Source organism: Aulonocara sp. 'chitande type north' Nkhata Bay, linkage group LG22 (assembly GCF_057382095.1).
Source record: "Aulonocara sp. 'chitande type north' Nkhata Bay isolate Kocher_YH1m ecotype deep benthic linkage group LG22, A_spYH_male_GT1.1, whole genome shotgun sequence".
Taxonomy (NCBI): Eukaryota; Metazoa; Chordata; class Actinopteri; order Cichliformes; family Cichlidae; genus Aulonocara; species Aulonocara sp. 'chitande type north' Nkhata Bay.
Window position 1 is genome coordinate 9013771 of NC_141364.1, and position 12158 is coordinate 9025928.

A 12158-nucleotide genomic window follows, 5' to 3' on the forward strand; every position below is an offset into this window, starting at 1 on the left:
GTTAACACCGTTATTGCACAAACGTCTTTTTTGAATGACTATGCTTATATTTAACACATATACTTTTTTCTGTATCCATAAAAGATATTCTAAAATGTTCCAATTTCATTAACTATGGTTTTCGATCATTTTTATAAAAAACAAAAATCACTAGTCACTAGAATAAAACATTAAAGCTCTAGATGTGTTTGAATAGCTAGTACCAGGCTGAATCTCCCTTTTATCTTCAGAGTTGCCTTAATTCTTCATGGAAAGCATTCCCATGAGATTTATTGGCTGCATATCAATGATATGAATCTCTGTTTCACCACATCCCAAAGGTGCTTTATTTGATTGAGATCTGGTGACTATGTAGGCTGTTTGAGTACAGTGAACTCATTGTGATGCTTCAACGACCAGTTTGAGATGATTTGAGCTTTGTGACATGGAGCATTTTCCTTCTGGAAGAATTTCCTTCTCAGAATTTAAAAAAAATCCTGTATGTAAATTGCTTTTTAAAAAATGTATATATTTAATTTGCTTCTATTATAGTTTACACATGTAGAGGTTAGTTTATATCATATCGCAAGAACTGTTTATGTGCCACTTTTTTCCTTGTTGACCTAAAATGAGCTCATCGGAGCATTTTAAAAATAAGGTGGGTTTTTTTTTTACAAAAAGGCCATTCATACCGAGCTCACACATTCCTGTAAATGACTCCCACAGAGTGACTGAAGACTCAATTTATTTTTACTAGCAGACTATTACTAAGAGTGCCATGATGTATTTGCAGGAGGGGAAGAGTGTATAGGTCATTGTTAATGGTATAATAGGAATAAGTATTCACTGAAAAGCTCTGGGAAATTGCAAAATGGATGTGACACATTTATTATAGAGCTGTGAAAGAAAAAGAGAAACTTGAATACTGACTGCAGCTTTATTTCCTTCCTGATTTCATAAACTTCCTTTCACTCAAACAAGCACTGATATTATTGTAGAGACAAACGGAAGAGAAAGAAATGTATTAGGTAAGAAAAGGCTCTGAAACACTGGTGAAACATGCCTGCGGTGACAAAAGGATCCACTAGATGGCACAAAATATCTTCCACTTGATAAAGAACAATTTGCTGGCTTCACAAAAGTCTTTAAAATTATTTAAGCAACTCCAATAACTAAATTGAACTACTAAAAATACTAAATTGGTATTTGTATGTTTATTATGCATGTTAGTTAATAGGTTTTAAACCTGAAAGCCTTTTTGTGTGAGGCTAGTTTTTCAACCAAGGTGTAAACTTGGCAATCAGGACTTTAATAAAATACAAAAAACAACTTTGTTTGGTTTAATTTTCAGGTTTTAATGTTTTATTTCTGAGTTCCTGTAATGTTATTATAGAGGTGATTATCTTTCAATTGAACTGAGAAGAGCAGACTTTGAGTTTGAAATGTTTCATGCATTTATTATTCAGGTGCTTGTCAACATTAAGCCTTTATTGCCATAGAAATCAGACATACATCTTAGCACTTCCAGATGCACATAAGCTCCACTGGTCTTCAGACATCGGTGCTCAGTCCCGGTCGATCTCGACCACCCTGCCAGTACGCAGCGTTAAACTCATCTTTGACTTTGTGACGGTCAGAATGATGTCACTACAACCCTTAACAGCCTCCTCCTCTTCTCCCCGTCTCTCTGAGCTCTCAGGAAATGAAGTTGGTTTGCGGGATGATGCTCTCCACTTTGTGATCTGCAGGATTTGCTGTGGCCTCGTAGTTACAGATGGTCACTTCATGTCTGTGAGCCTTAAGAGGGGCAAACAGGAAGAAACAATTCACACACTGTGTTAAAACTGTAGATTTTGTGTTAAAAAGAAAAAAGACTTCTTCAAAGTCTTTATTTTGCTTTTAGCAGTGACTTGAACAAGACTGTCACAGATACAAATGCTGGGATTTGTAGAGGGTGACAACAAAACAGTACATAAAAAGAAAAAATAACCATTACCCATGCATTTTAAGGAACAACACAATAAAGTGGCCAAAAAGCAAAGAGCTTTAAATACTTCATGAAGTGCCTGCAAATGTTTCTCTGCCATCATCTCTCCAGTCACATGTAAATGCTTTCAGCTGGAGTAACGTCTGCAAAACATGCTGATAAATTAATCTTTAACTAATTTTCAGTGATTTCCATTCGATAGTTAAATGTTTAGATCTTCAGTGATGATCAGGAAGCTAAAGACACCTTTAATCTTAATCAAAATCATCTAAAAAATAAATAAATACATTTAAAAAAAAAAAAGAAGAAAAAACAAACAAACAAAAAACCTGATGGTGCCACAGCCGAACTGATCTTTAACTTTAAGCGTGCTTTGTAACTCCTTTGATGCACACATAATGCTGTCTACCAAATAATGCATCGAGGCAACAAATATTTAGGAATAATACAAATAATACACACTGTTTAAAGTGCTATCACAGGACCACGCGAAGTGACTGACACACAGAGACTCTGTAACGTCAGAAAGATGGCAAAGTACTCGGGAATGAATCTGCTGCCCTGAGGATAAGTGACAAAAAAACAAATCTTGTTTGAGTGTACTAATGATGTGAAGCAAACGGCCAAATCAATCATGGAAATGCCAGAATAAAACTGATGCTATCAGAACTGATTCCTGGAAACATCCATGAGTATAGATTCTCGCACATAAGATTATAAATAAGCCAAACAGTCTCATCCATAGACACTTGTATCCTGTTTCCAAGACGCATAGGTTACAACCTAGCTGTACCCGTCTGTTTATTAGGTGCACCCACCTTAATTTAATGTAATCTAATGTAATTGTCCTGCAAAGGTTCCTCCTTAGGAAAGTGTAAACATGATTATCCTGCAGGTTGTGGTTGCTGTAGATTAGTCACACAGAGGTTACCAACATTTAGTCCTCATTAAAGCTGGAACTGCGAAGCTCTCAGAGGACCTTCAGGGAAAAGGTTGAAATGCAGACAACACCCTGAAGGAAGATTCTGCCTCAGCGGATTTTAGAGAACCAGCCTCACTGAGACAGTTCGAGAAATAAACATCATGTAGTGGAAGTTTGGGTTTTTTAACACAGGTGGGGAAATCCCCCCCAAAAACAAACAAAAAAAACCCAACAGAATGGTTCCCCTACATCAGAATCTTCTTATAGTCACTGATAACAGTGGTTCAAAATTATGACTGAACCAGTGAAACATGGGCAAAAAAAAAAAAAACTAAAAACAAAACTAAAGCACAGTCGTGACAAATAAACATGCTGAAATGATCCCTTATAGCACATCAGTTGATTAGAAAAGAGAAACACAGGAAGCAGCTCATCAACACTGCTTTTCTTTATTGTTGTTGGAGTTGAGACTAACCTCTGAATACTCTCCTCTGAGGCCGATGTAGTACACCCGGGTGCTCTCTGCTCCAAAGTTCTTCGAGATGTGGATGGAGAGGTGCTGAACGTTGGAAAAACGAGCGATTCTAGACACGCAGAGAGAACGAGAGAGCCTTTAGTTAAAGACAAAGACAGCAGAAATGCAAATGTACTCCAGGAAAGCCATCATGTGGTCTCAGTGTGAGAACTATATGTAATATTATACAAGTCTATGAAAAGAAACTGGCAGAGTGGTGGAAACTTAAAGGATGATGGGATGAAGTAAGCGTGTTCATGACATTTATAATGAGCGCGTTAATGCTGCAAAAGAACACAGACAAGCGAAAGAAATGTCTCCTCTCATCTTTTAAACACTTCTTTGACCAGATTAAGTTTCACAACAAGCATCAGTCATTTTGGCTCGAACATAACGAAAGCCGTTAGACTGTCAGAGCTATAACTTGGAGTTTCAGAGAGGAAGGAAAGACCAAACCAAAATAAAACAACCACAACTTTCGTAGTCTTTGAAAAATGTAACTACTTTTATTTAAATTTCAATTAAACAGGCCACCTCCCAACTGGTGTTTTTTTAACTGAACTTCACCTTCTATTTCTACTCTTAATTAAGTAGTTTTAAGAGGCTGGGGTGAATGTTTTCGTGCCCACACCTAACCAGAGTGAAAATGAAAGAAATCTGTGAGTGGGTAAAAGAAAAAGAATAGAAAGTGTATTAGCACGCGAGCTTGTTTCTTCCACTTAAACAAACATGTTCTGCCATCCGTTCATCAATATTTTGGATTATTATCTCAAATTCTCAAGTTATTTTCTCAGTTGTTTGAGTCAGTAAGTTGAAATTTTGAGATATTATCTCAAAATTTTGACTTACTGAAGGCAGAAAAGGCTTTTTTCAACAGCTGAAACAAGTTTTCATACATGACCGGCAATGATTGTGTGTTGAACCCAAGCAGAGCCTTCAGAGAGCTTTCCAGACTTTTCCAGCATGTTGGAGCTGTTTACTGTCACTAGGGGGCAGTGTCATGAACAAATGAGCCTGTGGGTTACTCTCGCTTGTGCTGTTGTTGATCGTTCAGCCAACTTAAGTCAGAATATACAAATATATAAATAACAGTGGTGTCCAAATTCAGGGGCTGCATCCTTCGAAGGACCCGGCCTCCGTTCAAGGATGCAGCCCCTGAATTTGGACACAGCCACTGTCTTTGAAATGAAGTAAAACAGTGTTAAAAAGGAAACGTGTCCACTGCAGCCACCATCTGTCTCTCTACTGCTGCTTTCTTAAAATCTTTACTGTTTTTTTTTTCCTCCCCATCCATTCTTGCCATGATAAACAACCAATCAGCATTCAACCTCAACACCCCAGCCGGGCGTGTGAGGATCATTAATTAAGGATGTCCTACACGCTAAACCGTCACTCTGCATAGCCACCTCAAACAGACCAACTCAGTACTGCGAATTCGGCCCAACAACGTAGGAGGTTCATCTGCATACTGTAGTTCCCTGAACCTCGGCTGAAAACACACCAACACACACAATTTCTACATTATGTAGAGACGCAGGCAGTCTGTTACGCGTGGCGTGAGAACACACCGGAAAACTTGCTTTTCATGAATCCACAGAAAAGTGAGAATAATGTGATGATGATTTGTCAACTTGGACGAAAATGTCTGTTTAACACGTGCACTGCAGTGAGCGATTTACACATCAAGCGTCTTCTGCGTGGGCGTTTTCTTCCTGCAGCTATTAAACTGGATGCTTAATGTAGCAGTGAGTGTGATGAGTTTTATAGCTCTTCCACAGAAAGATTAACATCCATCTTTCTGGAGTGCAGGAGCATTTTTATGTGTTTTTGTTTCTTTTGTTTTACTGGGTATTACTCTGTCATTTACTGGCGTTCATGCTCTCACTTTGTTGGGTACTCCAGCTCAGCGGCAGGATCTCTGTTGAGTCTGAAAGCTTGTTCGGGTTCTCTGCCGGTGTCGTCAAAGGACATCTGAGGGATGTTCTTGTAGCTGAAAAGCCCCAAAAAAAACCCCCAAAAACCCCAAAAGTCCAACAATTTAGCCATAAGACATCACCATCAAGCCAACTTACAACAAATCAACTAAAATGTTAATGTTTTCCTTTCTTAAATAGAAAAAGTATCATGTCTAAGTTGGAAAACGATGACCAAATCATGTAGATGCACCGCCTCCAGTTTCCATCTACGTTTTCCTGCAATAACTCACAGAGACAGGCACTCACAGTCGTATCTCAGCTGGATGAGAGCTATCATTTTCTCCGGAGATGATGATGCCTTTTAGCTTCACACTGCCGGTAAAACTGAAAGAGATGACACATGGTTACTTTGGTGCAGACGCACGCTGAGACGCTGAGGCAGGAGCTGTCATGATAAACAAATGCAGAGCTGGGAAAACAAAGAAATGAAATTAGAACCAGCTTTGGTTTAAAATTACAAGAGTCAGGGCTAAAATTTATATATAACTGATGAAAGGGGACCTTTGCTGCTCCATATTTTTAATTCAGGGGATCCACTGGAGCTGGACCTGTATTCACAAAGTAGATCCTGGTGAAGTTAATACTGAGAAGTTTTCTAAGAATCCCTCTAATAGTTGGGCATTAAATCTGGCAAAGATAAAAGATAATCACAAATTGTTTTACCTCTTACATGAACTCCCAAGATAAATACTGACAGAAGTGTTGAAGAGGACTCGAAGAGGCTGAAGAGGCTCTTAAGCAAAGAGAAAATGTGTAGTGCTGCTGAAAAGCCACTCCAAGTGAGAAGGCAGAATTTGTAGTTCACATAATTACAATAATTCATTATTAGAGGATTCTGAATGGCTGATTGTTGACTGATTTCAATTGCTGATATTTTCAGCCCAAGTTAGAAGATTCTTATGTTTGTGAATACAGGCACTGACTAAATGACTGATACAGCCCATCTTTATCTAACTGACCACTTTCAGGAAGCCTGCTGAGGGGCACCTGAGAACCGTGCTGCCTGAAGATGAACACATTAATGAAACTCCGAGCTTCTGCTCGCCCCATGACTAAAAGTGAATCCCTTTAAGAATCAAGGATGTCAAAACATTTAACTGTTTATCCATTACTTAATTACTTTGGTCCTTATCCAGTGGGATAGTGGGGTCTTTAGAGGGCTGATTCTGGCCCACGGGCCTCATGTCCTTTGAACCATTTGTCATGTCTCACATCTGCAACACGTGCGTTAGTATGCTACAGACTTCTGATGTGCAAACAGAAACTCTGACATACGGCTGGGCGATATGACCCAAAATTCATATCTCGATATTTATTTAGCTGGATGGCGATATAGGATATATATCTCGATATTTTTTAAAGCCATAAAGTAAGAACAAACAGAGTTCTTAATCAAAGCTGTATCCCAGATGTCACACAGGCACTTTTATTAACATACAGCATAGATGTACATGAAAAAAATTACTCAAAAATAAATTATGAGCATTTATTAAAAATAATGCTCCATAAATAAAAGAAAACAATGTTGTTTTTGTGCATAACAAAAAGCTCACAATTGTGCAGTCAAAATGTAAACTAAAAGACGATGAGCATAACAAAGACAGATTTCACAGCTGCTCTGTTCCCAAGTTCTACTGCGTGACTCACAGCCTGGAGTTTGAAATCCGCTTCGTAAACATGTCGCTGAGCAGGTGCCATTTGTGGTCCTTATACACACACACACACAATATGGTAATATTACGTTAAGGCACAGTACGTATTACTCCGCGAGGCTCCAGACTACGGTAGCCGTAATGCTCCGACAATCCATTAAGCGGTGCAGCTCCGTAGCTTACCAAAGTCGTACTAAAACATTTTTTGACAGATTGCTGAGCGCCGTGTACCACATAAAATCGGTTCGCGGTCAGTAAGCACAGCCGGAATTTATACATAAGGCGCGCTATCAACTTTCGAGAAAATGAAAATCATTGCATGGCGTTAGCGTGGTTAGCTCGTTAGCGCGGTTAGCTCGTTAACACCGTCCAGCCCCACGCACTGGACGATCAGCGGTAACTCGTTAACAGAGATTTGCCCCGTTGATGCAGTTATGGCGTTAACGTCACGCTGACAGCACTATAATAGTAATTTCCAAATATTTTCTTTTTACTTTTCTTTTTAAAAGTATAATACGGAGCCCGGCAAGGGACATGGGAGAAAAAAATTACGATGAACTTTTGCGAGATCTCGCAAAACTAACTCGGGATCTAGCAAAAGTCAGTCTTAATTTTTTTTTCCCATGTCCCTTACGGGGCTCCGTAGTATAAAAAGTATCTGCCCACAGATTTTATACACTAAATCACTTTGAGACGCATACAGTGTTTTTTGTGTCATACAGAAATAGAAGAACATGCAGGCATGATGATGATGATGATGATGATTATCATTTTGGGACTTACGGTATGTTGAACAGCAGCTCTTCATCTGCGTCGCTGTCCACAAACTACAAGCAGAAAAACAAGGCGTTATGGTTACAGAAAACAGAGGCAGCCGCAGATGTTTGCGTTTGATATGACGTCACCAGTTCTAATTAAGAGCTTCACTAAAATTAAAGCGGACACAACAATGTCTCATACTGAAACTGTGCTCAGGTGAAAAAAAAAAAAAAAACAGACAGCTGCGTGGGAAATCATAAACAACAATATTCACAAAGCTGATCCCTCCTCAGCTGTCCCGAGGCTTCTTGTGAAGCTCACAGAGTCAAATGTGGCTTATTTTAAAAATATTTTATAAATGACATATGAAAATATTACATATCTGAAGTCAACAACAGTGTTTTTGGATCTGTAAGACTGTGTGGGAGGTTTCATTAAAGTCCCTGTTGAGAAATTCTAAGACTTCAAGGTGTTTTCCATTTAAATGTGACTCATTTTGTGATTGTTTCAGAAAACAATTTTTTTTTTTTTAAATCACCTTTCATGATTTTTAAAATGTCCTTTTTAAAAAAAACCAAAAAAAAAAAAAACCCCTCCAAATACGATCAGTTAACTGTGGTGGAAAATATACATTTTCCCCCCACATTTATTCTCGACTTCTTAAAAGACTGAAAACATTGAAATCTCTCAGCTCCAGATTTGGGTCCTTGACTGTTGACTTGACAGGTCAATTTGGGTCCAGTTTTGGTGATTTTTTTTTCTGCTGCTCTCTGCAGTAATTTCATGCCTGACTTTGGTCATTTATGGTTATTTTGCACTTTTGTGATCCTGTCACGCATCTCTGTGGTCATATTGTATCTTGCTTTGATTGTTTGAGGCCATTTAAGTAAATTCGTGGTTATTTCGAGTGTCTTTTTGGTAATTTCTTGTGTCTCTGTGCAGGTGCTTTGAGTCTTGTTTCTGACTTTTGTGCTCACTTTACCGATCACTGATTGTTTTACGTCTCAGTTTGGTTGCTTTACCCATTACTTTGATTATTTTTGGACACTTTATGCACCTGACTGTGGTCATTTTGTGGTAACCATTTTCTCTCTGTTTTTAAAAGGTATTTCTGTGGTCAAGTTTCACTCTTTGGTCATTTTATAAATACCTGTGATTGCTTTGAACCTCTATTCAGTTCTTTTGTTTTTACTTTGGATATTTTGAAGTCACTATGCATCAGATTTTGCTTATAATGGTCATAATGTTATTCTGTCCTACTTTAAGGCAACTTGGAGCTTCTTTTTGTGGTTGTTCTTTGCATTTCAATTTTTTTGCTCGGGGGTCACATTATATGTCTCTGTGGTCATTTGACATTCTTCTGTGGGGTTTTTTTGAGTTTATGCGAGTCTTCTGTGATCATATAATGGTTTTATGTGCCAATTTTATGCTTTATTTGTGGATAATTTGTGTACCTCTTTGGTCATTTTATGTCTTTGTTGTTTAATTCTAACCATTTTTGAGGCGCTCTCTCTCTTTAAGGCAATTCTGTGGTCGTTTTCTCTTATTGTGATCACTTTGTGGTAATGTTTTTTCTCTCTTTATAACCATTTTGTTTCTATCAGTGTCTTTTGCGCGTGTTTGCTGCCCTGCTCCTGGTGCACCCATTTACAAACCAATCTAAAATCAATACTTTACCTTCATAGATCAATATCTGGTAAAGTTATAGGACTTAGGACTTGAAGTCAAGCTGCTGACTCCATGACCAGGCTGAACCTGCACCTCAAAGCTCGGTAAAGTTTAGTTTGGATATTGCGCAGCTCCGCAGCGTGCGCTCTACCTGGACACCTGCCCGGGGGAGAGGCGTTACCTTGTTCCGGTCGTTCCGCTGGTCCCACGGTTTGAACACCAGCTTGCCGTCTCCGTCCCGGCTCTCGTTGAGACACTGCAGCTTCTCCAGGTCGATCTTCTGATACAGTCCATACTCCAGGCCCCTCTCCGCGGGCTCATGCTCACCCTCACACCCGCATCCGTGCCCGTGACCATGACCGTGTCCGGACATCGTGGCCGGTTTCGTTAATCACTCCAGGTAGAAATAAAACGTAGCGTTCGCGCTGGAGCGTTTTTATAAAGTGAAATGAGCTCAGCAAGTTTCACTTGGAAGCGTGTAGTGACGTCTGCGTCAAGTTACGTGAAGTCACGAGGTAAGTTCCGGTGCAAGAATTTCAAAATAAAACTTCAAAGGTTTGCGTCAATTCGAAACGTGGTTTAGTATTATTTATCACTCAGTGAAAAAAACCCCTTAAAACCTGAAAAAATCTCTTAAGTACTTTTTTTTTTTACACCTCTACATCTCCTTTAATTTTTTTCAAACTCACTGATTAGCTCATGTGCACCTTGGTCGTGTGATTGAAATCACCTGTCTCACATTGATTACCATTAAAAATTGTTTTTTTATTCGTTCTAAGCAGTAACTTTGTCTTTCTGTAAATTTGAAATAAGGTCTAACCTTTTTTTCTTTCCAGAATGAGCAGTCTGTACGTGTCTTTTCCACAGTTCATTATCATTACTGCAGTGATTCCAACATCCAAAAAACTAAAAAAAAACTTTTTGCACTGAATTATTTCAGATTCCTTTCGTGCATTCAGACCAAATTCCCTTTCTGAACTGTTAAATTACTAATAATCATGTGGAAACACATCAAATTAAGCAGCTGATACTTAAAAGACTGAGAAGTTTTAAAAATGGCTAATTTTAAAATTAAAATGCGGTGAACAGAATAATAGCCTTTGGAATTTAATTCAAATGCTTCATTTGTGCTTCAGATACTGTGCATTGTACATTTTGTAGGTGAGAAGATATCTAATGTGTTGCATGTATTGTGGCCCAGTAATAAAGATCCTTAAAAGTAAAATAAGATAAGATAAGATAGAACTTTATTAATCCCTCGGGTGGGTTCCTCTGGGAAATTCGATTTCCAAAAAAGCACAGCACCGACAGAAGTTACAGAGTTACAGAATATTATATATATATATACACACACACACACACATATATAATACAGAGACAATATAAATAAAATATACGAAGGGGATAAATAGAATAAATAGGAATAAAAAATAAAAATACAAGTGAATTGCACATTTCAAGTATTGAGGTCTATTGCACCGTTGACTATTTACAAAAGTATTGCACAAAAGGTATTGCACAGTGAGGTGAAGAGGCACTACAGCTTAGTTGTTCCCCCCTCCTTTGTCCTCCTGTTTCCCCTCCCTCTCCCCTCCAGAGAGGAGTTAAACAGTCTGATGGCGTGTGGGACAAAGGAGTTTTTAAGTCTGTTAGTTCTTGTCTTGGGGAGAAGCAACCTGTCACTGAACAGACTCTTCTGGTTGTTAATGGCCGTGTGCAGAGGATGCCTGGCATTGTCCATAATGTCCATCAGTTTCTTTAATGTCCTTTTCTCTGCCACTGTCACCAGAGTGTCCAGCTTCATGCCGACCACAGAGCTAGCCCTCCTGATCAGTTTCTCCAGCCTGGATGAGTCCTTCTTTGCTGTGCTGCTCCCCCAGCACACCACAGCATAGAAAAGTACTCCAGCAACCACCGACTGGTAAAACATCCTCAGGAGCTTCCTGCAGATGTTAAAAGACCTCAGCCTCCTGAGGAAGTACAGTCGGCTTTGGGCTTTTTTATACAGGTGCTCTGTGTTGCATGACCAGTCCAGTTTATTGTCCACCCACAGCCCGAGGTACTTGTACTTGTTGACCACCTCCACCTCCTCCCCCTCTATCTGAACCGGCAGTGGACCTTCTCTGGACCTCCCGAAGTCCACAACCAGTTCCTTAGTCTTTGAGGTGTTGAGTTGCAGGTGGTTTGTGTGACTCCATGCGACAAAGTTCCTCACCAGACTTCTGTACTCCTCTTCCTGATCATCCCAGATACACCCCATGATGGCTGTGTCGTCTGCAAACTTCTGAATGTGGCATAATTCAGAGTTGTAGCAGAAGTCAGAGGTGTACAGGGTGAAGAGAAGAGGGGACAGCACAGTTCCCTGTGGTGCTCCTGTGCTGCTGACCACTGTGTCAGACGTGATGTCCTTCAGCCTGACGTACTGTGGTCTGTCGGTGAGGTAGTCGGAGATCCAAGCGACCAGGCAGGGGTCCACCTCCATCCTGTTCAGTTTTTCCTGAAGCATACAGGGCCGGATGGTATTAAAGGCACTGGAAAAGTCAAGAAACAGGATCCTGACCGTGCCTTTTCCCCCATCCAGGTGTGAGTGGGCTCTGTGTAGGAGGTACAGGATGGCATCCTCCACTCCGACACCCGCCTTGTATGATTATGTAAATGATTATTTAATTGAACTTGTAGATTATCAGCATGGTGATGTGAA

The 12158-nt window shown here is 39.6% G+C and overlaps 1 protein-coding gene across 1 annotated transcript; it reads right to left on the reverse strand.

The window, feature by feature from the left end:
* Positions 1–1302: 1302 nt before the first annotated feature.
* On the reverse strand, positions 1303–10076 carry pithd1 (PITH (C-terminal proteasome-interacting domain of thioredoxin-like) domain containing 1). Its single transcript, XM_086280697.1, has 6 exons — positions 9639–10076; positions 7814–7857; positions 5625–5702; positions 5288–5392; positions 3364–3472; positions 1303–1776 (listed from the first exon to the last, which is right to left on the reverse strand). The coding sequence occupies exons 1-6, from the start codon at positions 9828–9830 to the stop codon at positions 1675–1677; spliced, it is 630 nt and encodes a 209-aa protein (XP_086136823.1). The 5' UTR covers positions 9831–10076; the 3' UTR covers positions 1303–1674.
* Between the last annotated feature and the right edge of the window lie 2082 nt (positions 10077–12158).

Coding starts and splice junctions, on each gene's coding strand:
- pithd1 (XM_086280697.1), bottom strand. CDS start 9,830: ATGTCCGGACACGGTCATGGTCACGGGCACGGATGCGGGTGTGAGGGT. Junction 5,393..5,624: donor CATCCAGCTGAGATACGACT/GTGAGTGCCTGT, acceptor GGGGCTTTTCAG/CTACAAGAACATCCCTCAGA. Junction 3,473..5,287: donor GAGCTGGAGTACCCAACAAA/GTGAGAGCATGA, acceptor CTGCGTGTCTAG/AATCGCTCGTTTTTCCAACG.